The following is a 27047-nucleotide window of genomic DNA, read 5'->3' on the forward strand; positions in this document are numbered from 1 at the left end:
GCCCGCTACTCGCCCCGGTGGCTGCAACGGCTCGGAGACCGAGCCTTGTCCCGCGCCGCCATGGAAGTGGCCTTCCGAGGCGTACGGAAAATCCTCTGTGTGGCGGAGAAAAATGACGCGGCCAAGGGGATCGCCGACCTGCTGTCCAATGGTCGCATGAGGCGGGTAAGGAGGTGCATTTCTGATCTGCTGTCCTCCTGAAGGAGGCCCGCCGAGTGAGAGCGACGGGATTAGAGATGAAGGCGACTTCTCCCACTTCTGGTTCCTCACTGCCTCGCTGGGACGGTTACAGTGGCCTTCGGCCTTTTCATCAGACTGATGGACATTTTAAAATGTTGTTAGGACGCTTCACTCATTTGCTTGGAAACTTTGTTCCACTTTGCCCATAGCAGCGGTTCCCAAACCTGTCAGATCTCTGAACCCCCTGGGGGCACGAGCTGTCCTACCAGTCTGGGTTGAGAGGGCCGAAGTCTGTATCTTAACATTCTTCCCTTTTATTCTGAAACTCAGTTAAGTTGGGAACCACTTACCAAACTCCTTTAATTCGGCATTCAAGCCCTGCCCAATCATTCCTAGATGACCAGCCCTCCCCTTTTTCTAACCCCACCTTCTGGGTTCTGCAACCTCACTAACTTTATAGTCTGTAAGTCCCTCCTGACAGGGCAACATGTGTAAGTTTTGGGCCCTGATCTTACTCATACACTAATTCTTAGAGTCAGTCAAGGAAGGGATAAGAAGGTGTTCCAGGCACTGGAAGCCCAAAGGAAGGAAGGTATGAAAAGGTTTCCTAAAGAAAGTGACACAGAGGCCTTAAAAATTGTGCAGGAAAATCAAATAGCAAAGGTGGATCCTGTAATTATTAACTGGAATCATTTCTAAATATTAGGGGCTTAAGTTTCCTGTTCTATTTTTTTTTTCTCCAAAGTCCCAAAACACTTAGATCACTATTCCCAGTATGTGGTTAGAGGGAGCAGCAGTCAAACTTGTATGGGTGCTAGCTGAGAACTTCACCTCTTTCCAGTCCTGAAAACTCTCACCAGACGCCTGGGTTTTACCTCCATCTAGGGCTCTGGGCCTCTTGAGAATGGCCCGCTGACAACTGATTTCTTTATCTTTCAGGGTTCTGTTTATTTATTATTGAAAAAAATTATTGCGGTAACATTGTTTACATCATTGTTAGTATTTTGGAAGTATAGGATTCCCTCCTTCAGGTGTTGGTACCATAGCATACTCACCACCAAAGCACCCATAGTCCACCACCATAGTTAGGTGTGCTTCTTCTCAGGACTCTGTTTAAATATCTGTTCTCTGAGGAACCTTTCCCTCATGTTCCTCTCCCCCGCAACTGGGTGAGATACTTTGTGATATGCTGCTGTCCACCCTTTTCTAGCGGTAGGCACATGCCAATTACAATTAAATAATGCACTGTACAGTTAATTCACTTGATGTCCCTCATCACCCCTTCTTGAACTCTCAGTTCCAAAGGAAAGGGACTGTGTCTATTTTGTTCATTGTTGTATTACCAGTGCCTAATGTGGTGTCTGGAATACAGGAGAGTCTCTAAATGTTTTCTTGATGAATCTTTCAGCTAACCTCTTGAAAGATGTATAGTCAGGCTACATCTTTAGAGTATCCATCTTTAGAGAGGAAAGTCAGGATGTATAAAGAACAACCCAGTGGCTTGAAACAGCTTTATGTTTTCAAAAACTATAAAGTTAAGACTGCAGAATGGTGAGAGTGGAAGACAGTGAGTTAAGCAAGAGGCAGTTCAAGTCAGATCATATTCACATGCAACTGCCACCTCTATCTAGTTCCAGGTTTTTATCACACCAAAAGAAAAGCCCGATAGCTGTTCAACAGTCAGTCACCATTCCCCACTCTCCCCAGCCCCTGGAAACCACTAATCTACTCTTTGCCCCCATGGGCTTGCCTATTCTGGATATTTCATATAGAAAGAATCATACAATATGTGGCCTTCTGTATCATACTTCTTTCACTTAGCATGTTTTTGAATCTATGTTGTAGCATGTATTGGTACATCATTCCTTTTTATGACTATCTCATTGTATATATGACATTGTCTATCCATCTATCAGTTGATGGGCTTTTGGGTTGTTTCTACCTTTTCACTGTTATGAATAGAGCTACTATAAACATTCAAGTTCAAGTTTTTATTTGAAGACCTGTTTTCAGTTCTTTTGGATAAATTCCTAGCAATAGGAATATTGGATCATAAGTTAACTCTGTGTCTTACTTTCTGAGGAACTGTCCATCTTTTCTATAGTGGTTAAAACATTACATTCTCATTAACAATATTCCAAGTTCTCCACATCATTCATATCTTTGCCAACACTTGTTATTTTTCTTCCTTCCTGCCTTTCTTTCATCACCATCCTTATGGGTGTGAAATATCCCCTAATGGTTTATTTTTATTTTTTTAAGATTTATTTATGCATGTAAGAGCTGGGGTACAGGCCAGAGGTCCCCTAATGGTTTTGATTCACAATCCACAAATTTGAAATTATTTATTTATTTTTTAAATGTCATATCTTTTTTTTTTCATTAATTTTTATTTATTTATTTATTTATTTATTTTTATTTATACAAGCACTGGGTACAGTCAGAAGCGTGGGAGGGTGAGAGAATCCACCAGAACCAGAGGGGAGAGCAGAGCAGGCAGACTGACGAAGTACACTGCTGAGGGGAGCAGTGGGCGGGAGAAGAGGTCTGTACGCCATGTGGGACCCTCGACCGGCGCCGGGAGCTCGAACCGGCGTTGCAGAGGCTGCGGGCAGCTTCGCAACCCAGCGCTCAACCACTGCACCACCAGGGAGGCCCCACAAATTTGAATTTTTTCATGTACCTGTTGGTTATTATGTATCTTCTTTGGAAAAATGTCTATCAATGTTTTTTGCCCATTTTTTCATTAAGTTTTTTTTTGTTGTTGTTGAAATTATACATTCTGGACACTGCATCCTTGTTGGATAAATGATTTGCAGATATTTCCTCCTCTGTGCAAATATTTCACTTTCTTGGTAATGTTCTTTGGTACACAATAGGTTTTAATTTTGGTGAAGTCTAGTTTTCTATTTTTTTTGTCTTTTGTCATAATTCTTTTATTGTTACATTTAAGAGACCATTGCAAAATCAAAGTCATAAAAGAGTTGCCCCTGTATTTTCTTCTAAGAGTTTTAGCTTTTGTATCATTGTTCTATTTTGAGTTAATTTTTCAATATGGTGTTTTTCCTGAGTGTCCTCTCCATCTGTTACTTTCTTTGTGTCCAGATGCATTTTCACCTCTCTAGATGATCGCACTCATGGTTCAGTTATCTAGCTATTTGTCTATCTTGCTCGTGGTGCGTACCTCCCTAAGAACAGTGACAGGTCCTGTTCTGTTTATACCTCAAACAGGGCCTACTACATGAAAATCACATGGTAGATGTATTTTGAATGACATAATCCCGCCCTTTAAGGGACTTAAATTCTGACAGAGGAACTGAGAAATACAGTCATAACTTAGAGTCAAAGGATACTCATTGCAACTTTATAATAGCAGATAATTAAATTCAGTAATAATGGAAAGAGAATGCTGAAAATAAATTATTTTGATAGATTACTAGACATCTTTTCAGCTATTATTGGAAAAGATTTTTAAACACGCAGGTACATAGATATGATGAAAGAAATTTACGAAAACATTAACAAAAGTCAGAACCTTTCCTTTTTCTTTATCAGTAGTACTTATTACAGTTGTTCAGAGAAAACCCCGTATAGCAAAAAAACCACCCCACTGCACCACCCACAGTAACCACGATGAATAACTTACAGATCTTTTTCTATGTGAGTACAGTTTCTTATGGTTTTATTTTTATATTCAGAATGAGAAATCTTTTTAAAAAAGAATTCTGTGTAGATTTAGTGGCAGCAATGTGGTCATTCCTACAGAGTGCTTAGAAGAAATGGGACTTGTACTTAAAACACAAAAAGAGTGGATAGCATTGCAAAAGACAGCATAAAAGCTACATTCTTGGTCTTTGTACCATTTTTTTCTTTCTCTGTCTCCACTGTCTTTTGGGAGTAGCCTATCCCCCTGAGAGACTCTCCTAAGAGGTGGTATCGCACATAGCTGCCTCCTGTCCTCAGATGTGAATTACAGGGAGGCAAGTTTGAAATGTCTGGAAAAGCTTTCTGTATCCTCAGGACTAATCATTGGTGGAGGAGATTGGGTGAACCCTGGACTTAGGGTCACAGAAACATTATTAAGTAGGTAATTTATCCAGAGAGGATAGGATAGCAATTTCTAGACTTGTGTTCCAAAGAGCCCAAGAGACTTCGGAGCCACTCAGGCTGGACTAAGAAAGTTAGCAAGACTCAGCCTTGGTGCAGCCAGAGTGCTTCAGTCTGGTTATACACCAGGGAAGGCTTCAATACTTTCTTTAAATGAATTTAGAAATCATTTATTAGATGATTTCTGTTCTCTGTTTAAAGGGGCTTAACAAACAAAGTTTGCAGAGGGGAATTTCTTTTCTTAGCAACATTAGACCGGTGACCTATTAAGTAACAATTAGTAAAATAAGTTTCTTCTTAAAATTTGCCCTTGTGCTTCAGAGGACCTCATTAATAGTCAGAAAATCTGTCTTTGTGATGTTGAAGAAGAGTCTTCTTGACAATAATCCTTCTTGGTCCTTGAACATTTCCCTAGTACCCCGATGGCCTCTTGTCTTCTGTGCAAAACTGAAGATGAAACTCACGTGTATTTGTGAGTTTTTGTGAAACAGAGGTTCTTGTCACCACTATTATTGCTGCAGTTGTGTGGCCAGGAAACAGTAGAGATGTGTGGGGAAGGAGAGAATTAGCTAGAGACTTGGGTTCTGATCCTTTCTCTGCCAGTAATATATCATGTGAACTTGTATAAATCCATTCTTATCTATAAGAAGATGCTTTAGGACCTCCCTGGTGGCCTAGGGGTTAAATCTCAGTGCTGTCACCTCTATGGTCTGAGTTCAATCCCCAGCCAGGAGCTAACCCACATAAGGCTCAGCAGACCTTTCCTGTCTCACTCACTTTTCCCCTTAGGTGTATTTCAGTACATCTGCTTGCTCTGCTCCCCTCTCTGTCTGGTGAATCCTTTTACCTGCTGCACCTCTGGCCTACACCCCAGCTCTTCTATGCAAAAATAAAGAAATAAAATCTAAAAAAAAAAAAGATGCTTTAGTAGCATCTTGTCAAGTTTACCTTTCTGCCATAAAAGCCTCATGAACTCTATCAGGCATAAGCTTATAACTGAGGGGCCACTTAATAAGTGGTTTTAGTAATATAGCCTAGTTTTTAATCTATAGGCAGTACTGTTATATTTTTAATCCCATTTATCAGATTTTTTTCTTGACCTTGATATTGAAGACTCATTTGCTGTTTGTGTAATTTATGTATTTTATTTATTTTTTTTTTACAGAGGGAAGGACTTTCAAAATTCAACAAAATATATGAATTTGATTATCATATTTATGGCCAGGTAGGTGCTACATATTTCCATCATACAGGTGAAGTGTATTTTCAGATCCATGTGCTATATTAATGTACAGTCCTTGAGCTTTTTAGTTTCTGGCTAAAAGGAATAGCTATTTACTATAGGTTCTCTCTAAATTAGATTTTAGAGTTCTACACTCAAGAGGAATTAGGACATGTCTGTCTTTTAAAAATAATTGTTGTAACTTAAAGATGCCTAGTTACAAGTCATCATTTAAAATTTATATGGAGATCTCTCTATAATATAGAGTCATCCAAGATTCTTATAAAAAGAAAGAAGCTAATATATAATAGTTTGAAATTTTAATGATACAAAAGGCATTGTGGTACTAGAATTCAAATGGTGATTATATTACTACACTTTTTGGCTTCCAAAAATTATATATATATGTTCAGTTTCTTCCCAAGCAAGTAGTTTTAATTTTGTTTTATTTTTTATAGACTTAATTTTTTTAAAGAACAATTATAAGTTCACAGCAAAATTGAGGGGATGGTACAGAGATTTCCCATCTATTCCCTGCTCCAACACATATGTTGCCCTCCCCATTTCTTACATTTGATGAACCTACATTGATAGATCATAATCACCTAAAGCCTGTAGTTTACATTTTTACTAAACACATCGTTGTTATTTGTTATTGAAGCTGAAGAAATTTTCAATGCCCCAGAATTCTCGGTGCTGCACCATTTCATTCATTCCTCCATCCCCTCTCCACCCCTGGCAGTCACTCACTTTTTTTTCTTTAATAGAAGTTTCTCCCTTTCATTTGAATGATTTGGCAAAATAGAATTGCTAAAAGACTAACTTGGACTTTGTTATTCAGAATGTTACCATGATAATGACTTCAGTTTCTGGACATTTGCTGGCTCATGATTTCCAGATGCGGTATCGCAAATGGTCAGTACAATTCCTGGGGGAAGAACTTTCTGATTATTACAGTAAGTTGTGAAATATTAAAGGAATTTTGAGGCATGTTGATCTTATCATATAATTTGTAATACCAGGCTAACTGTCTTAGTCTATTCAAGCTGCTGTAACAAAAGACCAGAGACTGAGTAGCTTATAAACAACAAAAATTTATTTCTCCCAGTTGTGGATGCTAGCTTGAGATTGGAGTGCTAGCAGTGCCAGGTGAGAACCCTCTTCCAGGTTTCAGACCACTGAGTTCTCACTATGTCCTCTTACAAGGAGCTCTGTGTGCTCTCATTTAACAGAGCACTAATCCCATTTATGAGGGCTGCACTCTCACAACCTCATTACCTCCCAAAGGCCCCATCTTCTAACACTATCACATTGGCATTAGGATTTCAACATGGGAACTGGGGAGGGAAGGGGCATAAATCATAGAAATCATAGCAAGGCTTAACTGATTCATTGTGAACTTTTAAAATAAACAGCGGCTTTTAGGTGTGTTCTCTCCAAGATCTTTTTACATACAGTCAATAGGTGCATTTATCCTATGGTAGATATGTATAAAAGGGTTCCAGAATTTCTTGCAGCTCCTGTAAATTGTTGTGAGTGGGAATCACATTGTGCAGAGGGTAAAGTCTCCCTTTGAATCCTCTGGCACTTTCATGTGGTACTTCTATTGGGGACCCATCCACAAGCTCACTGGAACAATTTTTTCTCATTAAGATGGAGGACTGTCATGTATTAAGGTAGAAATTTTTGTGTTATCATTTCTTTTCTAGGCAGAGCTGCAATCCCCTTGTCCTCTTTGAAGCAGAAATTGAAAAGTACTGCCCAGAGAATTTTGTAGATATCAAGGTAGGATTTTTTGGAAGACATATGGCACTGGAATTGAACAAATCCCATTCATTGTATAAATGAAACCATTAAAACTAAGTGACCAATGGACTGAAATAAGGCTTTTTGTGAACAGTAGTTGTTTAAATAAGTATTGTGAAATTAATTCTAGCTCCCACCCCTTCTCTAGTTAGAATGAAGAGACTATAAAGTGTAAGTGGTAGTTTGACAGCAAATTGCAAGTCCTTAAGCAGTTAGGGTGCCTGTTGTTCTCTGCTATCTGGGAATCATGGGATGAAACTCAATTAGGGGTTAATATTTTTTAACCAGGTGTATCCAGAACCATTAGAATTCTAAGTGTACATCGGACCTGAGTTTTAGGGTTCACAATTGGCACTGAACCCACAGTCTTCTAGAAGTTCATTCATTCTTCTGTGACTCCAAGATGCAGGATTATACTACAGCCACTCAGCATAGTTTTTTCTGATACCTTTTTCTCATCATGTTGGCATACTCCAGGGATATCATTAATGTTGAGTTAGGTCTCTTTAGTGTGGAAATTTCTAGTAATTACCCTATGGATTGTGTTCTTACTGCTTTTTCTCTGGAAACTAGAAAACTCTGGAACGAGAGACGCAGCAGTGCCAGGCCCTGGTGATCTGGACTGATTGTGATAGAGAAGGTGAAAATATTGGATTTGAGGTTATCCATGTGTGCAAGGCTGGTAAGTGATGCTGCTTCTGAGTTTCTATGCTTTGTGACCAGATAGATAGATTATTCTCCTGTGTATGTGTGTGAGTAGCTGTGACTGCATTCCTCCCTGAATACTGTCCCTCCTGAATCCATCCATTCTCAACAGCTATGTGTCCTAGAACAAGTCACTGAACCCCTGGGACCCTTGACTAGAAAGTCAGGCCAGTCTGATATACTCCCTAGGACTGCAGGAGGACTAAACATATTAGCAAGTGGCATACACGCTGTGGTCCAGGGCTTGCTATGGGTCAGCTCCAGGTAGATTGCAGAGAGATGGGACTGAATACATTCTATTTTTTTAATATGTATTTAATATTTTCAAAAGAAGGTATACATTATATGTAAAGTATGAAGAATAATTCTAGAATGATCTATTTTTAATCTTTTATACTCTTTGTTTAATACCTAAACATTAACAAATAATTGTTGAAGTGAATTTAAATGGCTCTGACAAGTTTAACGATTTCAGGTAGTTGAAGGAAGTGATGCACAGACTATTCTTGGATTTCAAGGGGAGTGAGGTGGAGGTTGGCCATTTGCCCTAGTTTTTGTCTTTGAAACCAGAATGAGGGCCTCCCTGGTGGCGCAAGGGATTAAGATGCAACCTATGAAGTTGTCCGCAGCCACAGCACGAGTTCGATCCCCGGCCAGGGAGCTACCCACATGGCGCAGCAGACCTCTCCTGTATCGCCCGCTGCTCCCCTCAGCAGTATATTTCAGTGAATCCGCTTGTTCTGTTCCCCACTCTGTCTCTGGTGAATCTTCTTACCCCCCCCAACTTCTCTGGCCTGTACCCCAGTTCTTATATGAATAAAGAAATAAATCTTTAGGGCCTCCCCGGTGGTGCAGCGGTTGAGCACTGGGCTACGAAGCTGCCCTCAGCCTCTGCAGCGCAGGTTTGATCCCCGGCTGCCGGCAAGGGTCCCACATGGCGTGCAGACCTCTCCTGCCGTGCCCACTGCTCCCCTCAGCAGTGTACTTCAGTCCTTCTGCCTGTTCTGTTCCCCGCTCTGGCTCTGGTGAATTCTCTCACCCTCCCGCGCTTTTAACTGTACCCAGTGCTTGTATAAATAAATAAATCTTTTTTAAAAAATAAATAAATAATAAATAAATAAATCTTAAAGAAAAAAAAATGAAACCAGAATGACTCCTGGGATTTAAGAGCATTAACTTCAGGGACAATATGTCCTGTACTTTTTCTGTGGCAGGATATAAAATTCCCTCATAGGACCTTTTACTTGACCTTTACCTTTCAGTTAGCATTTTTCTTTTCCCTAAAGGTCTAGGAGAACTAGTGATAGTAAAGTCTCAAAAGGTTCACCATTAACCAAAAGTTTCTCTGTTAGCTAAAATTCTCTCCACCACTATTTGTGACAACACTCAGTTTAGTGGTATAGTGAAGTTCCCCTCTTAGACAACTTGTCGTTAATTTAACCTAATCAGTAAAATTGGGTAACTGGCAGCTTTCTCAAAGTGGTTTACCTTTCACTCAAGGGGCCTTAAGAAATGCAAGCCTTTTATAATCAGTAGGGCAATGTGACTTGACCTTAATCTCAGTGACTTTCTGTTCTGCAGTAAAGCCCAGTCTGCAGGTGTTGAGAGCCCGTTTCTCTGAGATTACCCCTCGAGCCGTCAGGACGGCCTGTGAAAACCTCACTGAGCCTGATCAGAGAGTGAGCGATGCTGTGGACGTGAGGCAGGAGCTGGACCTGAGAATTGGTGAGGAGCTAGGCCAACTCTGCTGAGGCTCCACATGGCCCACTGGCTGTGGGGTTATGGCAAAAATGAGGTTCTGTGTATATATGTGCCTCTAGCTTTGACCTTGTAGCCCATCATTTTGTCATTCCTTCTCTCTTTCCAACCTCACTTTCCAGGAGCTGCCTTTACTAGGTTTCAGACCCTGAGGCTTCAGAAGATTTTTCCTGAGGTGCTGGCAGAGCAGCTGATCAGTTATGGCAGCTGCCAGTTTCCAACACTGGGGTTCGTGGTGGAGAGGTTCAAAGCCATTCAGGCTTTTGTCCCAGAAATCTTCCACAAAATTAAAGGTAGAGCTGGGGAAGGGTGTTGTTAATGGTGTGGAACCTACGGGTCCAGAAATGACCCATTTCTGGGCACCATGGAGCATCAGTGGCACTAACTAATGTGCGGTTGTGTGTGTGTGTTGCTGCCCTTCGCCTCACCCCATTATGATTTTCAGAAATGCTTAAAGTTTCTGTAGTGATCTAAAAATCCTGTCTATTTCACATTCCTTTGTCTTTTGCTGTAATATACTTTCCTACCTGTGTTATCATGTGTCTTCTCTGAGTCATGCCCTTCTGTTTGTCTTTCCCCAATATAGTAAGCCATAACCACAAAGATGGCATCGTAGAATTCAATTGGAAAAGGCATCGTCTCTTTAACCACACAGCTTGTCTTGTCCTCTATCAGATGTGTATGGAGGTGAGAAATATTTGGAAATCTTAAATCATTCAGAAAAACTATTCTGCATTTTATCAAGAGGTGAACCAGTCCCATTTTCCCACTCAACTGTAGCTTTGAGTTTGCATCTCAGGACATCATTTTGGGGGGACCAATAAAACCTGAACTCCATGAAAACAGCACTTCTTTTGAAATAAAGAAGAAAAGGATCTGTACAAGTTTTGGACAGTATCAAGAATTTTAAGAAGTAGATAGCTGAAAGCAGTATACTGTCACCAGAGATTAAGAATCAGCTAGACCAGTCAAGTTCACTGACTCCTAGAGCCAGAGGGAGTGTTAACAGCATCTGGCCCAACTCCCTCTTCCAGTGGTAAGAGGAGGAAGTCTAAACAGATGAGCGGATTAATTCTGTATAGTGATAAATACCTGGAAGTAAAAGTGGGGTAAAATAGTAGTAGTGAATGGCTTGGGGTGCAGGGAGGACTGTTCCAGGCATGACGATTGTGAATAACCTCTCAGGGGTAACCCTTTCAGTGAAGACAAGTGATAGAAGCAGTCACAGGAGAGGCATGTGCCATTGGAGCAGCTTATGCAAAATACCATGACCTGTTCGGGCCTATGGTAGTCAGTGGCTGAGCTGTGACCGTCAATTTGATTATCCTTTCTGTGATGCCACTTCCTGTCACTCCACACTTAATTGACAGCTTTAACCCAGGGGCTGTATGTGGTGGTACCTAAGTAAAAGCTGAGATCTCTAGGTTTGATGAGTCAGGCATGCTCCTCAGCTATAGCACACAGCAGGTTTATTGTTGATTTGCTAGGGGAGGAGGTAATAACTGTTGAGCACCTGCTATGTGCCAGTGCACTTTGTTTCCTCTATTTTATTTAGTCCTAATAGCATCCTTGAGAGTGGTGATACTCTCTATTACAGATGAGGAAGTTAAATAACTTGGTCACAGACACTACCACTAGAAGGGGTAAAGTTTGGACTAGACCCCGGGATAGCTCACTGTCCAGCTGCTTCTGCAGGCCATGCTACTTCCCGGGCATCCCTGTCTATCCTGGCATGTCTATGACACAGCCCATTTATCTGTTCAGCAATGATCGTCCCTTTTTCTGATTCACTAGGAGATGATGCAGGAAATGTGGCAGGTGCAGGGGGAAAAAAATAAAAAAAGTTGAGCTCCTTGTGAAATGAACCTGGTCCCCAGTCTATTTGGGAGGAGAAACTGGATTTTGATATATAAATTTCTCCATTAGCAAATCACTTAAGTTGGGTTTACAGTCTCTTAAAGGGTGAAATTGGTCTTAAGATTAGTTCTCCAGCTTATATTGTATAAATTTTCCTACTTCTCACTCTATTATCCTGACTATAAAAAATAGCAGCACCATGCATTTGTAGATGGGAAACTATGTTTAGGAGATATTGGCTGTTGTATTTCATAGAGTAAACGAGACTCCTTAAGGTTTATGAAATTGTCCCCTAAAGTCTTGGTTTGAGCAGGAAGGGGTGATGGTGTCCCCCACACTGTGGGCTATAAACTGACATTACATGGGGTGCTCTCACACACTGGAGCAGGGCCTCTGCTGGTGGTGAGCATGATCTGGAACTGGAGAAGAGGCACCGACAAGTTAATGTGGTCTCTGCTTTTCCTGGCCTTCTAGGATCCCATGGCAACTGTGGTCGAGGTCAAGTCCAAGCCAAAGAGCAAGTGGAGACCTCAAGCTTTGGACACTGTGGTAGGTTCCAGGGGACTATCCCAGCCCCTGAGCTTCTCTGACTTCCAATTCTTGGACAGGTTCTGCTGTAGACGTCAACCTAGAGGCAGGAAGTGTCCCCCTTCACAGGCCTCCACAGGAAAGTGCTTGTGAAGAACAGAAACCCCGGAGCACAAAGGGGTTCTTCAACGCCACTTCATGCCTTTTTGTTTAACGTTAATAAATGCAATATAACCACTTTATGTGGGCTTTGGGAAACAAAAAGAGGAAGACTTATCACTCATCCCCTAAGTAATTGCTGATATAATATGATGTCTTCTGATTTTTTATGTGTATTTTTATCAGTATTGTTTTTACAATAACTTGTTCTTTCCACCCAAGCATATTTTCTTAAAAATGTATAATTTGGGCCTCCCTGGTGGTATAGGGGTTAAGTCTCAGCGCTGTCATGCTATCATCGCTGTGGCCTGAGTTCCCCAGCCAGGGAGCTAGCCCACATATGGCGCAGCAGACCTTTCCTGTCTCTCTGACTGCTCCCCTTAGCAGTGTATCTCAGTATATCTACCTGTTCTGTTCCCCTTTCTGTCTCTGGTGAATCCTCTCACCACCCCCTCCAGCTCTGGCCTACACCCCAGTTCTTGTATGCATAAATAAATAAAAATGAATCTTTTCTACAAATGTAAAGCCATATTTTAAATACCTACTTTATAAGCCTACCTTAGAACAGATTTTTTGACCCCAAGAATAGCCACCCCCATGTGAATAAGCCACCATAGGGTGCCCCTTGCAAGTTACTACTTTACAGAAAAATTCAGGATGTCTTTACTGACGAGCCTAACTAGAGGTTGAACACACCAAACATACCACTAAGAACATGCAGAGACTTTTAGGGGTGCATCCTTTATCTCAGATAGTGTTGTGTGTCCATGTATGTGTGTGTGTGAAGGGATGTCAAGGGGCACGTGATGGGTTGCTTTCACACAGTAGGCATAACTGTTTTATTCCCCACTGGTTCAGTATGCTTTGATGTGTTGTCAGCAGCATGGTTGTAGTATCACCAAGGAGAAGAATGGCTGATTATCTCCCAGTGGGCCTCTTGGAAGCAAAAGGCATTCATCATTCAGGCCAGTTTACAGAGACTCGGGCGTTGTTTACCAAGTGCGGTTGTCAGACTGCCTGTGTTAGAATCAGTACATTAGACTGCTTGTGAAAAATGCAGATTTCTGACCTCTGTTCCCAGCTGTACTCTGTCAGACTCCCTTGTCCTCAGGGACTGTGAATCTGCTTACTTCCCAGGTGATTCTTGTTTTTGTTTTTTAGTCTGAAAACTACTAGGATAGGATCTGTCTGGCAGGCTGGAAATTTTTCCTGGGAACAGTGTTTCTTCCTCAGTGTGATAGCAGCTGGCAAGAACCAGACATTGTTGTGCCTTCTGACTCACACACTACACCCTGATATGCCTGTTGCTTCATTTAACAGGAGCTTGAAAAGCTGGCCTCTCGAAAGTTGAAGATAAATGCTAAAGAAACCATGAGGATTGCTGAGAAACTCTACACTCAAGGGTAAATAGCCCATATTTGGGACTAGGATATTTTTTAGAATGAAATGTCTTAGAAATAGAGCTCGTGGAGAAGCACGCTTTCTAGATAGCACCTAAGCTCTGAAGTAGAATTTTGACATTGACCTTTCTTTCTATAGGAAATGGTATTTCAAAATCACATCACAATTTCTAAAACACAAGCCCATAGAATGAATTCACATCCCATTGTTGACCCCTCAGCAACAATCCTTGGGGCCCTGACAGGTGGTGGGTAGCGCCTTAGGAGCTGTTGCCTGTTGTGAATCACCCTTGTCTCAAGGAGTCATGAGCCCTCCAACTTCATCCAGTGACAGTGTGTCCTGCACTGACCAGTGTGGCACCCACTCACCAAATGTGACTGTTGGGCACTCGAAATCTGGGTTGTTCAAATTGGAGTGTGTGGCATGTGTAAAATACATACTGGGTCTTAACAACTTATTGAAAAAACAGAAGTAAATAGTCCCACTAATAATTTTAAGTGGCTGAAAGAATTTTAAATTATAGACTGCACATGACAGATTGTCGGACAGCATTGTGCTTTAAGCAGGATTGTAGGAGCACACGCTGCTGCAGCTGTCAGGCAGGGCCCCGTGGTAGACTGACATGGAGAGGCTGGCAGTGCCCAGGCCACAGGACTGTGGACAGAGCTGAGCTGTAGTGTGTATCTCCTACTTTGTACTGCCCTCTCATTCATCCTTTAAGTGTCCTAGCAGGAGGACTGCTTTTCTCCCCATTAAGGATCTTACCTCAGAACTTTTCTGGTATCTGTATCTAGCTTGCTTTCAGTTGAGTTGGGTAGATCAGATGAGTTATTGCAGATGTCACCATATGTTTTCAATCTAGTTATTTTTAGACCATTGAGAACAATTTCTTTTTCTGTTTGTTTGCCTTCATTTTAGGTACATCAGCTATCCCCGAACTGAAACAAACATTTTTCCCAAAGACTTAAACCTGTCAATGCTGGTGGAGCAGCAGACCCCGGATCCACGCTGGGGGGCTTTTGCCCAGAGCATTCTAGAGCGGGGTGGCCCTACCCCACGCAACGGGAACAAGTCTGACCAAGCTCACCCTCCCATCCACCCCACTAAGTACACCAGCAACTTGCAGGTTGGTCTCCCTGAATAGTGCTGCCAGAATCCAGAGGGGTTGAGGGGTCAGGAATAGGATTTGTGTACCCTCCATGGGCTCTTACTTCAGGAAATGAATGACTTTGAAATATCTTTTCCATTCAGAAAAAAGAGCTTTGTGTCAAAATTCCACTCCACTGTCTTCTGCCTAGCTTTCCTAAAAATCCCCACAATGGGCTCTACTCTGTCCAGCCCCACTTCCGCTCTCTGTCAGACCCTGCGGCTGCCATGATCCTGCCACACGGACTAGGTGGCTCTCCTTCCTTGTGCACTGCCCCATACCCACTCAGCCAACGTCACCTTCTTGGTCCCTTGTTAGCTGGAAGAATCCTGTTCATCCTCCCAAGTCTGGTGTCCATTGCCATCCTAAAACTTACACACACACACACACACACATCATACTTACGTTACTTCAGGGTTTTTGCTTGAGCATCTCAGGTTTCAATTGTTTCCTGGGCTGGGGAATAAGCTCTGTGAGGGCCAGAGCTAATGAGGCTTATTTTATAAGCTTATCACAAAGCTAAGTAAATGTTTTCCTTCTTTTAATAAAACATGTTCTTTCTGCTTTAAAAGTAATACATGTGGGGGCCTCCCTGGTGGTGCAGGCAGTTGAGCACAGTACTATGAAGCTGTCCTCAGCCTCTGCTGTGCCAGTTCAATCCCTGCCAGTCGCAGAGATACCCACATGGTGGGATAGACCTCTCCTATCTCACCCGCTGCTCCCCTCAGCAGTGTATTTCAGTCAGTCTGCCTGTTTCTGTTCCCCACTCTGTCTCTGGTGAATCCTCTCACCCTCCCACACATCTGACCTATACCCTGGTTCTTATGTAAATAAATCTTTAAAAAAATAAATAAGGGCCTCCCCTGGTGGCGCAGCGGTTGAGCGCTGGGCTGAGAAGCTGCCAGCAGCCTCTGCAGCACTGGTTCAATCCCTGGCCGCCAGTGAGGATCCCACATGGCGCGACAGACCTCTCCTGCTGCGCCTGCTGCTCCCCTCAGCAATGTATTTCCTCACTCTGCCTGTTCTGTTCCCTGCTCTGGCTCTGGTGAATTCTCTCACCCTCCTGTGCTTCTGACTGTACCCAGTGCTTGTATAAATAAATAAATAAATAAATCTTAAAAAAAAAAAAAAAAAAAGTAATACATGTGGGCCTCCCTGGTGGTGCAAGTCTCAGCGCTAGGGAAACTATCCACAGCCACTGCAGCATGAGTTCGATGCCTGGCCAGGGAGCTACCCACATGGCGCAGCAGACCTCTCCTGTCTCGTCCCCTGCTCCTCTCAGCAGTGTATTTCAGTAGATCCTCCTGTTCTGCTCTCCACTCTCTCACCCCCACCCCCGCATCTCTGGCCAATACCCCAGCTCTTGTGTGCATAAATAAATAAAATAAATCTTAAAAAAAATTAATACATGTTCATTATAGATAATTTAGGAAATATAAAAAGTTAAAGAATGATGTTTAATGATTGCAGTATTATACCATAATTTATTTTGCCTGATCTGTTTCTGAGGTTGTGTCCAGTTGAGTTTTTGACAGATGATATGCTAGTATTAACATTTGTATGCATAAATATTTTTGCAGATCTCAGTCATTTGAATACATTCTTAGAAGGAGAATTATTGAATGTGAATGTGGATATCTTTCAAGCCTTTGATAGATTGGGCCTCACAAAATCCTTGATAACATAATTGGTGGGAAATCATCTTGAACCCTGTGCTCATGAAGTTGGTCTAAGGCAGCTAGACACATCTTTTCTATATGTGTCTAATATGCAAAGAACCTTTTGTTAACTTCTGCCCTTGCCTTATTTCCTGCTTAGGTTGGATTTATAGCAAAAAAATCACTACCTAGTCTTGTGGGCAAGATGACTCCCTTTGTTTACCTCTGCCTGGAGTATATCAGCCTAAACCCAAAGCACACAGAAGCTTAGGCTAGCACGTTCTTGCAGGCAGCTACAGAATATTGTGCCCTTTGTCTGCAAATATTAGGCTACAAGGGAATAGACAAAAGCTAAACTAAAAGAAATCCTGGAAATCTGACTGCACATAGGCAGGCTTTCAGAAGGGGAGGGCATAAGAGGGAAGTTAAGGCAGGAGGGAGCCCAGTGGTCAGTGGTGGAGGACTAGATGTGTCTTGGTGGTATGATGTGATGTGGTGAGGGGTGAGGTGTTAACCTATACCCCTAAATCATAGAGTTATAAACCAATGTTTCCTCAATAAAAAATAATACCATTTAAGCAATAAATAAAATTCCAGACTTAAAAAAAAAAAGAAAAGAACATTAGCCTGAAAGGTGATCCAAACCAGGTTTCAGCTACCAACAATGCTGAGATCCCTGAGAGGTAATGTTCTAGAGGGAACTTCAGGCTCTTTTCTTTTCTTTATAGGGAGATGAGCAGCGACTCTATGAGTTTATTGTTCGCCATTTCCTAGCTTGTTGCTCCCAGGATGCCCAGGGGCAGGAGACCACTGTGGAGATTGACATTGCTCAGGAACGCTTTGTGGCCCATGGCCTCATGATTCTGGCGCGAAACTATTTGGATGTGTATCCGTATGATCACTGGAGCGACAAGGTGATAATCAGAATCCATGTCTCACCCATGGATCTCAGGGAGAGGGGAGGACAGTCATGCTCCCAGCCTTCATGCCATCTGGTTGAGCAGAGCCATTTTGAAATGGAAGCTGTCTTGCCTGAGTGTCGTGGTAGAATTATTGACTGATGCTTCTGCTGCTCTCTGTAGATTCTTCCCATCTATGAGCAAGGCTTCCGCTTTCAGCCCAGCACTGTGGAGATGGTGGATGGGGAAACCAGTCCACCCCAGCTGCTCACGGAGGCAGACCTCATTGCCCTCATGGAAAAGCACGGCATTGGTCAGTGGCTTGTCATCATGGTAACGTGTGGCTCTTGGGCATGCAGTGTGTGCCAGATACTGCATCTCCTCTGATCATCACATCAACTCTAAAGTTAGCATTATATTTTCAATGCCTCTTATAGCTAAAGTGAGGCTGAGAGAAGTTAGGAACCTAGCTATGGTCACAAAGTGTGTGCGTGAATAATTCTGAATAACTCTGCAGTCATTGGTATTCTCCGCTGCATCACACATCTGAAGCAGGATGCAGACTTTCCCCATAACTTGGAAATCTGAACTGGGAGCACCCTGACCAGGTCCTGTGCATTCGCTGTGTATTTTTTATCCACATAAGAATTTTTTTTTTTTTTTTTAAGATTTACTTATTTATTTATACAAGCACTGGGTACAGTCAGAAGCGCAGGAGGGTGAGAGAATTCACCAGAGCCAGAGCAGGGAGCAGAACAGACAGACTGACTGAAATACACTGCTGAGGGGAGCAGTGGGCGGCAGGAGAGGTCTGAGCACCATGTGGGACCCTTGCCCGGCAGCCGGAGATCAAACCGGCGCTGCAGAGGCTGCCGGCAGCTTTACAACCCAGCGCTCAACTGCTGTGCCACCAGGGAGGTCCCACATAGGGATTTTTTTCACCTTGCTTTATTTTGCATGGTGTACCAATATGTAGGCCTTGAGTGAGTCTACATAAATACCTTTATTTTCATCTTTTGAAGTATCAGAAGATCTGGCAACCCTGAGCTTCATTCCCATGTGGAAGGAGTTGGCTGGGTCTGAGTGCTGGCCACCTCTAGAGCGGTGTGTTCTCATGGCTCACTCTTGGCGCCCTCACTGACTTGGTACATGCCAGGCCCCTGCTGGAGCTGGAGTTTGTCACCCTGCTATTAATCATGGATGACTATATAACTAACTTTGTACTAAAGCATTCCTTCTAATTGTTTAGAAATCAGAAATCAGATTTTTTTAAAAAAATTGGGTTGAATTGTTTTTCTCAAAAAGTCCTATAGCTACAGATTTACAGGTAGGTCACTTGTGACCTATCTGTTGCCCCTTTGTCATTTTTCCTCACATCTCTAAGGATTGTTTCTGGCTCAACCTCGTCCAAAAGGGCCTGTAGCATGATGGAGGGGGTAGTGCCATTCACTCTGGGGCATACCTGCCACAATACAAAGTGAGTTTTGTGGTTCTGTGACTCCAGAAGTGCTCCCATCTGGAGTCCACTGATGTAGATACAAAGCCTGTGAGTTTAGGTAAAATTATAGGTAGTTGACCCATCATGATTTACCTATTAAAAATGTGAGGCCCACAAGAGCTAGACCTTGGTTCAGACTTATGACAAAAAGAAATAAGACCTAGTCCTCTTTGTTGTGGAACTTGCCCAGGAGGAGAAACAAACAAAATCAACACATACAGAGTGTAACTACCCTGCAGAGAGCAGGCAGGCACCTTAAAACCCCTTGTAAGATCTCCCGGTGAGTGAAGGCAGGCATGGCAGAGGCGGGACCTGAGGGAAGATGCAGGGATAGAGGAGCACGTGCCACTGTGGCCAGAAAGATGAGCTGAGCCTGACTCTGCAGGGACTGGCAAGCTGCACAGGGGGCTCAGATGTTGGCTGTGATCAGCAGAGTCCTCTGAGATTTCCTAAGGAGAACAATACAGAGTACATTTTAAAAAATTGTTAATAGTTTATTTGAGACATAATTCATAATTCACCATACAAGTCACTAAATTTAAGATGTACAATTTAATAGTTATGTAGTCACAAAATTGTGTGACCATCACCACAAAACAATTTTAGAGCATTTTGTTACCTCAAAAGAGAAACCCGTACCCAGTAATAGGCATTCCCTATCTCCCTTCTCTCCAGTCCCCTCAGTCCTAGGCAAATAGGGTCAGAATTATTAGTGGTTGACTAATCTTTCTGACTCAATAGATTTGCTCATTGGAGGCATTTCCTATAAATGGAATCACATGTAGCCTCTTGTGACTGGCTTCTTTCAGTGTGTTTTCTCTGTTCATCCGCATGGTAGCAACTCTCGGTGTTTCATTCCTTATCTTTACCAAACACTGTTCTGTTCAGTGAATATGCCATATTTTGTCCATCCATTCATCAGTTGGTGGACTTTGGGTGGTTTCCATTTCGTGGCTGCTGGGAATGGTGCTGCAGGGCATGTTCGTGTGCGGGCGCTTCTCTGAACCTGTTCTCTTGGGTATGCACCTAGGAGTGGAAATGCTGGGGCATGTGGTGACTCTTTAACCTTTGGCGGAAACTCCAGACTGTTTTCCAATGTGACTGCCCTGGTGTACTTCCTGCAGTGTGTGAGGTTATGGTTTCTCCATATTGTCGCCTACATTTCTTATTGTGCATCTTTATTATAACTATCCAAGTGGACATGAAGTAGTAGTTCTTTGGGGGTTTGATTTTCTTTTCCCTGATGGCAGAGCTACTTTTTTTTTTTTAAAGATTTATTTATTCATGCATACAAGAACTGGGGTACAGGCCAGATGCGCGGGAGGGTGAGAGGATTCACCAGAGACAGAGCGGGGAACAGAACAGGAAGATTGACGAAATACACTGCTGAAGGGAGCAGTGGGTGAGACAGGAGAGGTCTGCCACACCATGTGGGAGTCTCCCTGTCAGGCCGGGATCGAACCCGTGCTGCAGAGGCTGCATAACAGCTTCACAGCGCTGCGCTCAACTGCCTGCACCACCAGGGAAGACCCGGCAGAGCTACATTTTAAAAGATCCCTTTGGCCCCAGCATAAGGAATGGGTTGGGTGGAGGAAGAGACCAGAAGTGAGGGGACTGGGGATTTGTTATGACACAGTCAAAAGGACATGGCCTCTGGCATGGCTTTGACCTGTGACATGGTGGAGAAAGACTAACAGACGGGTTGACAGTTTTAGTAAGCAGATGTGAGGTTGCCATTGTGGTTACCAGACGGGCCAGATGGGATTTAGAGGCTTCTTGCCTAGAATAGGAAATCTGGCAGAAGAAGGTGCATGGAAACACCATGAGGAGCTGTCTGGATTAACCTGAGCATAACCTGAGGTGGCTTTCAGGTACCGACGCCACTCACGCAGAGCACATAGAGACCATCAAAGCTCGGATGTATGTTGGGCTCACCCCTGACAAGCGGTTTCTTCCTGGGCACCTGGGCATGGGACTTGTGGAAGGTAAGGAGGAGGGAGCTTGTGGTGGGTAGTTGGGAGGCTGAGTCCTGAGCCCCTGAGGATGTGGTCCAGGGCCAGAAGAAACATTGCTCTTCTCCTTGCAGGCTACGACTCCATGGGCTATGAGATGTCCAAACCTGACCTGCGGGCTGAACTGGAGGCTGATCTGAAATTGATCTGTGAGGGGAAGAAGGACAAACTCGTGGTTCTAAAGCAGCAGGTCCAGAAATATAAGCAGGTCTTCATTGAAGCAGTGGCTAAAGCAAAGAAGTGAGTCCCCACCCTGCTTTTTTGTTCACGAGGACATTTAGCTATGAGTCCTTGGCCATAACATGTCCCTAAGAAGTGGGGGCTCATGGAGTGAGTCAGCAGAAAGCTGGTGGTATAACTCCCCATCCCATCCCTGCCAGGTCAGTGTGTCTTCACGGTGGTCTCCTCACCTGGCAGGGCTGCACACGTGTACCCTTCAGGTTTTCCTCTTGAGTTTTATTTGTCCCATTGCATAGAGCTTTGTCAGTATAGAAATGACAGCTCAAAGAATCTGGTCCATTTAATCCAGGCTATTGGCTTTAAAATGCATTTCTCTTGATTTTAATTGTCTTGAGTAAGCAGGCAGCACCTCCTTATGTCTCAGTAAACCCAACTACTGGCATCTGGTCCATTTGTTCTCTAAGTACTTGGGAGTTGACCATTTAGCAAGCAGCAAGTGTGCATTTTGTTAGAAATAGTAGTTTTTCTACACCGTGGTTTTTTTTTTTAAGATTTATTTATTTATGCATATAAGAGCTGGGTTACAGGCCAAAGATGCGGGGGGGGGGGGGTGAGAGGATTCACCAGAGTAGGGAGCAGAACAGGCAGACTGACTGGAATACACTGCTGAGGGGAGCAGTGGGCAAGACAGGAGAGGTCTGCCGCGCCATGTGGGTAGCTCCCTGGCCAGCCCGGGATCAAACTTACGCTACAGAGGCTGCGGATAGCTTCATAGTGCTACATCTTAACCCCTTGCACCACCAGGGAGGCCTCTACACCGCCAGTTTTGAAAAGAAGTGCATGAGCTAGTTTAAACTTAAACCCAGGCACTCCTGGAGTATGTACCTGGACCCTGTGTGGTTTTGTTCAGTGTGGGGCCAGTGGCGCAGCAAAAATATCTGCCTGTAGCTGGCTTTCTCCCAGGAGGTGCTGAGAGCCAGGCAGAAAGGGATGGCCGGCTGGGCCAGTGCAGTTCTCTGTCTTCCTCTGTTCCCTGCATCAGATCTGTGGCTGACCAGCCAGGGGTTCTCTAGACCACTCACATGTTAAGTACAGTAAGAATGTTGTAAATGTTTTCCTGTGTCTTCAGATTGGACGAGGCCTTGTCCCAGTACTTTGGGGAAGCGGCAGAGATGGCCCCGCAAGAAGCTATCTATCCAGCCATGCCAGAGCCTGTCAGAAAGTGCCCACAGTGCAACAAGGACATGGTCCTCAAAACCAAGAAGAGTGGCGGGTCAGTGTCTGGCTTGTGCTCCACTTTTGCGTGCCTAGCACCTGCTTGACAGCTCTCTGCAAGGCCATTCATTCATTTCCGTTATTTAAAGGAAGACCCTACTAGTGCCAGCCCCTGGTCTAGGTGTTGGAGATGGACTGGCCAGCTAGGATCTGGCCTTGGAATTATGAAGAGCTGTGGGAATTCAGAGGGGGGAGGGCTCGAAATGGTGGACTTTATCCCCTGTGGATAAGGATATGGTGTCATTCACCCAGTGTGTGGCAAATGGTATAGAAACACAAGCTTTACATGTAGGTGGGTCTGGGTTCAAATCTACTCATAAGTGAGCTTCATGCCCCAAAGCAGGTTACCTAACTATGCTGAGCCCCACTTTCCTCTTCCATAAACTCAGCAACTAGATCTACTCTGGCATAGTTTGGGAAGGGTGGAGATTCAGTGAGAAGAGTAGAGCTCTGATATGTGAGAGCTTCTCCACAAGCCCTACTTCTCCTTCTGTCCTAATTTTGGCTCCAAGTTAGGTCTGAACAGCTCAAATCTCTTTTTATTTCAGTGCAGTAGGTCAGAGCAGGTAGCTTACCCAAAGGCTCAGGTTGCCCAGCCTGACCTAAAGGAAGTTCATGGTCAGGAGTGGTGATTGGTAGTGGCAGCCCTCATTTATCATATGCCATCCCTGGCATGATGCAAAGTGCTCTATAGACGTTGTCTCCTTCCATCATATAATCCCTCTCTAGGGAATGTGTTTTCACCCTATATTTCTAAGGCGTGGAGGCAGGTGCTGCTAGCCCACAGCAGGCAGTCCTAGAGACCAGGAAAGACAGAATTTGAACTTAAATCTCCACAGCCTCTCTCCATTCTGTCCCCACTAGCTGCAGCACTGTTGCTTCCTTCTTGCTGCTTTGGGAGCAGGTGGGTTCCCCGACACTCTCTCTCTCAGGAACCAAAGCTTAGTGGCCCCCCACCCCCACCCTGCAGCAGGTTGCAGGGCTTGTGTTACCCACAAATGTTATATAAAACCAATGCTGCTGCAGGCTTAGCCCAGCACATATGGCCATAGTCCTTTTAATAATTGCTGATGATGGTTTTTTCTTTGCCACCAATGGGTAAGTGGATTCAAAGCTTTGAAATGCAAGGGGAAAGAATACTTGCTATGTGTTAGTGCCGAGTTCTCCAAGTGCTTTGCTCACCTAGGATTGTCAGGTGGAATTTACCACACCAGGGTTTATCTGTTAATTTCTACTCCTGAGTTTGTGGATTTACTGTTTAGATTATTGGGGCTTGGGTTGGTTGGTTTTTGTTTTTCTTCTCCTGGTCGAGTCATACCCAGGCCCGCTAAGAAGGTATATAAATCTTGTGCATATTCGCTAGTCCCACCCTAAAGTTTCATGGGTAAAAGGCATCAAGAAATGTGGGCCAAGAAAGCCATGGTGCAAATGTTAGGAATAAAGACTAGGCGAAGTTTTCGGCTTAACTCCCAATTCACTGCACGTGTGTTTTTGGTCAGGTTTCCAGGGCACTCCCAGCTGTGGTTCACACCAATGTAAACTAAAGGTGCTGGTGGTCCCCTTTGGGTTTATCATGAGGGGAAATGAGGGAAGATAAGAGCACAGCACAGAGCCCAAGCCAAACCCTTAGTACTCCCTGGGCCTCTGGCCAGGTGTTTTTGGGTGAGTTGATTATTTTAAGTCAAAAGCAGAGTCCGCAATAGCTGTTTCATTTATTTATTGATTTTTAGGTATGTGGGAAATAAATGCAGTCTGCTTTTCCTAAGTCATTCAGTACGACGAGTGTCAGTGTATCCATTTAAGTGTAGTCCAGTAAAATTAATGTCTTCTTTAATCAGCTGAAGAAAAGCTTCCTTGCCAGATGGGTAGCAGCCTGGGAAGATTTCCTGTGGTCTGGTGACTGCTGCCTGACACTGACTCCCTGCTCCCCAGGTTCTACCTCAGCTGCACGGGTTTCCCAGAATGTCGAACGGCTGTGTGGTTCCCTGACTCTCTCCTGGAGGCCAGCAGGGACGGCAGTGTGTGTCCAGTTTGCGAGCCACACCCTGTCTACAGGTGAGCTGGGATCTGAGTCATCTGCAAGGCAATGCACAGGTGGGGATTCCCAAGGACATGAGAACCTCGGGTTTGCTGCTCTAAGCAGCAGCCAGGTCAGAATGCCAGTATGGTCATGTCCCCTCATTGCCTTGGTGTGTGGGGGCGAGGGGATGACTAGGGTGGAGGCAGGCCTCTGTGGACCGGGAGGACCCTTGCACCTGGTAATTAATGTTTTTCCCTCACCTTCTGACTTTACTAGGTTAAAGTTGAAGTTTAAACAAGGTAGCCTTCCCCCAACCATGCCTCTGGAGTTTGTTGGCTGCATTGGTGGATGTGATGAGACCTTGAGGGAGATCTTGGACCTGAGATTTTCACGGGGGCCCCCTAGAGCCAGCCAGCCAACCAACCAGCCTCCCGGATACCTGCAAGCTAGCCAGTCTCTGAACAGAATGGACAGCAACCAGCATGGCCACCCCCAGCCTTCTGAAAACAGCCATCCTAGACCCTCAAAGGCTCTTACCCAGGCCTTACCACCGCCCACTGCCGCTGGTGAAAACAATTCTGTGACCTGCAACTGTGGCCAGGAGGCCGTGCTGCTCACTGTCCGGAAGGAGGGTCCCAACCAGGGCCGACAGTTCTACAAATGCAATGGTGGCAGTTGCAACTTCTTCCTATGGGCTGATAGCCCCCATCCGACCTCTGGAGGGGCTCCTTCCTTGGCAACAAGACCCACGGGTGGCTCACTGGGACTCCCCGTAGGCTCACGGACCCACCCGGGTGGATTTGGCAGCTCTGGTGATAATGGTGGTGGCACATCCTGCCTGTGTAGCCAGCCAGCTGTCATGCGCACCGTGCAGAAGGATGGGCCCAACAGAGGACGCCAGTTCCACACGTGCGCCAAGCCAAGAGAGCAGCAGTGCGGCTTCTTTCAGTGGGTGGACGAGAACGTGGCCCCAGGTAAGGCGGGGCTCAGGCTCTGTCCCCATGGCAGCATCAGCGGGAGCGGCACCTGAGCTGGGCTGAGGGGCATGCCATTCCCTTCTTGGGCCTGGCGTGCTGTCCTCTGGCTCTGAGATGGCAGGTGGCAGAGTAAGACAGGGTGGCCAGTGAGGATCAGGGCCTTGGTTGCCATTTCCTCGCTTGGTCACTTTCAATAAAGTGATGAGTGGCACAATCTCCATTCCGGTTGAAGGGTGGCTGCTGTTAATTGAGTAGCTTGCTGCGTGACCAGCACTATGAACTATACTTTGCATCATCATGTATAGGATCTGTCATCACAACTGTACAGATGAGGAAGGTGAGGCCCAGACAAGTGCAGTGACTACTCTTAAGTCACACAGCCACAGCCCAAGATTTGAATGTCAGCTGGCTTGTTCTCACGACCCTGTGCTCCTCTAGCCTGTGTGTAGCCCTTGCAAGTTCGGCATCATCTGCCTTGTTTCTTCAGATGAAGAAACTGGCCTTGGTGGTGTCTAGGAACCCACTCACTGTTATGCAGCTTGGGTCTCACCAAACTGGAGCTGGTGAGAACTGGCACCCAGACATTCGTTCTCAAAGGGAGATGGTACTTTGAGATGGTTCCTATTCACCTGGTACACAGAAGAAGCTTAATTAAACATCTGAAAATGACAGAAAGGCCTGCAGGGAGCCTGTACAAAGCTAGTTCTAGAACTCAGCTGTATAACCTTGAACAAATGACTTGGCTTCTCAGCCTAGGTTTCCTCAACAATAACATGGTACTTACCTACCTTTCTTAGGGTTCCTGTTTTATAAAGGAGCCTAGTTAGTAACAGACTGTGATTCTAGCACAGGTTACCGGCTCTGCACATATAGGAAAAGCCCAGCAGACTTGGTAAAGGTTTAGGACTTAGTCACCGGCTGTCAGCACGGTCATGGTGTTTGCATTTGAAGTGCATGAGAAGGTCGTCCAGCCTATGCAGACTTCAACTGTGTGAGGGCCGCTTCTCCTCCCCAGTTGGAAGGCAGCAATATCTGACGTCCCAGCTAGCTGACCAGTTGTCCTGGGCAGTGGAGCAGTCAGTACTAAGAGGCCTATTGAAGGACTTCTTATGTGGAACAGAACAAGTTCCAGAGCAGGTTGTTGACCACAGCCTACTTGTCTTTGCTGCCTCCCCACATGACCTCAAGTCAGTTGCTGCTTGGTTTCTACTTCTGTTGAAATATCAGGTGTGAAGTGACAACAGCGCCTTCCTTACTGGGACAGTGAGAGTGGACTGAGGCCGCCTAGAACTCAGGGTTCTTTAGGGAGAGGTGCCTGGTAACAAGGTCTGATGCATTGTGGGTTGTCATGGAGGCAAGGGACTGGCCTGGGGGTATACCAGACCACATCAAAGTTGGGATGCTGTCCTTTGCCAAACACACTAACTTGTATTTCCTGCCACCTCAGTGTCTATTCTAAGCTCACCCTTCCCCTGACTCTTCCCACAGTGGATTTTGGAGCCCTGCCCTGGCCAGGAAGAACTGGGGGACCAGAGGCCAGAAGCAAAAGAACCCGGGCCAGCTCTTCAGACACAGAGTCCACAGCCAAGAGACCCCGGAAATGCAGCCTGTGCCACCAGCCTGGGCATACCCGTCCCTTCTGTCCTCAGAGCAGATGA

The 27047-nt window shown here is 44.6% G+C and overlaps 1 protein-coding gene across 1 annotated transcript; it reads left to right on the forward strand.

Moving 5' to 3' along the window:
• Nucleotides 1-5307: 5307 nt before the first annotated feature.
• On the forward strand, nucleotides 5308-27047 carry TOP3A (DNA topoisomerase III alpha; the record flags this gene model as incomplete). Its single annotated transcript, XM_084237675.1, has 17 exons — nucleotides 5308-5512; nucleotides 7219-7294; nucleotides 7889-7997; nucleotides 9602-9745; nucleotides 9901-10071; nucleotides 10365-10465; nucleotides 12110-12184; nucleotides 13643-13725; nucleotides 14642-14849; nucleotides 17257-17442; nucleotides 17611-17740; nucleotides 20797-20910; nucleotides 21012-21177; nucleotides 22247-22390; nucleotides 24325-24447; nucleotides 24689-25386; nucleotides 26878-27047. Exons 1-17 carry the CDS (start codon nucleotides 5484-5486, stop codon nucleotides 27045-27047), a joined length of 2727 nt encoding a protein of 908 aa, XP_084093801.1. The 5' UTR covers nucleotides 5308-5483.

Source organism: Talpa europaea (assembly GCF_964194135.1).
Source record: "Talpa europaea genome assembly, chromosome: 7".
NCBI classification, from domain to species: Eukaryota; Metazoa; Chordata; class Mammalia; order Eulipotyphla; family Talpidae; genus Talpa; species Talpa europaea.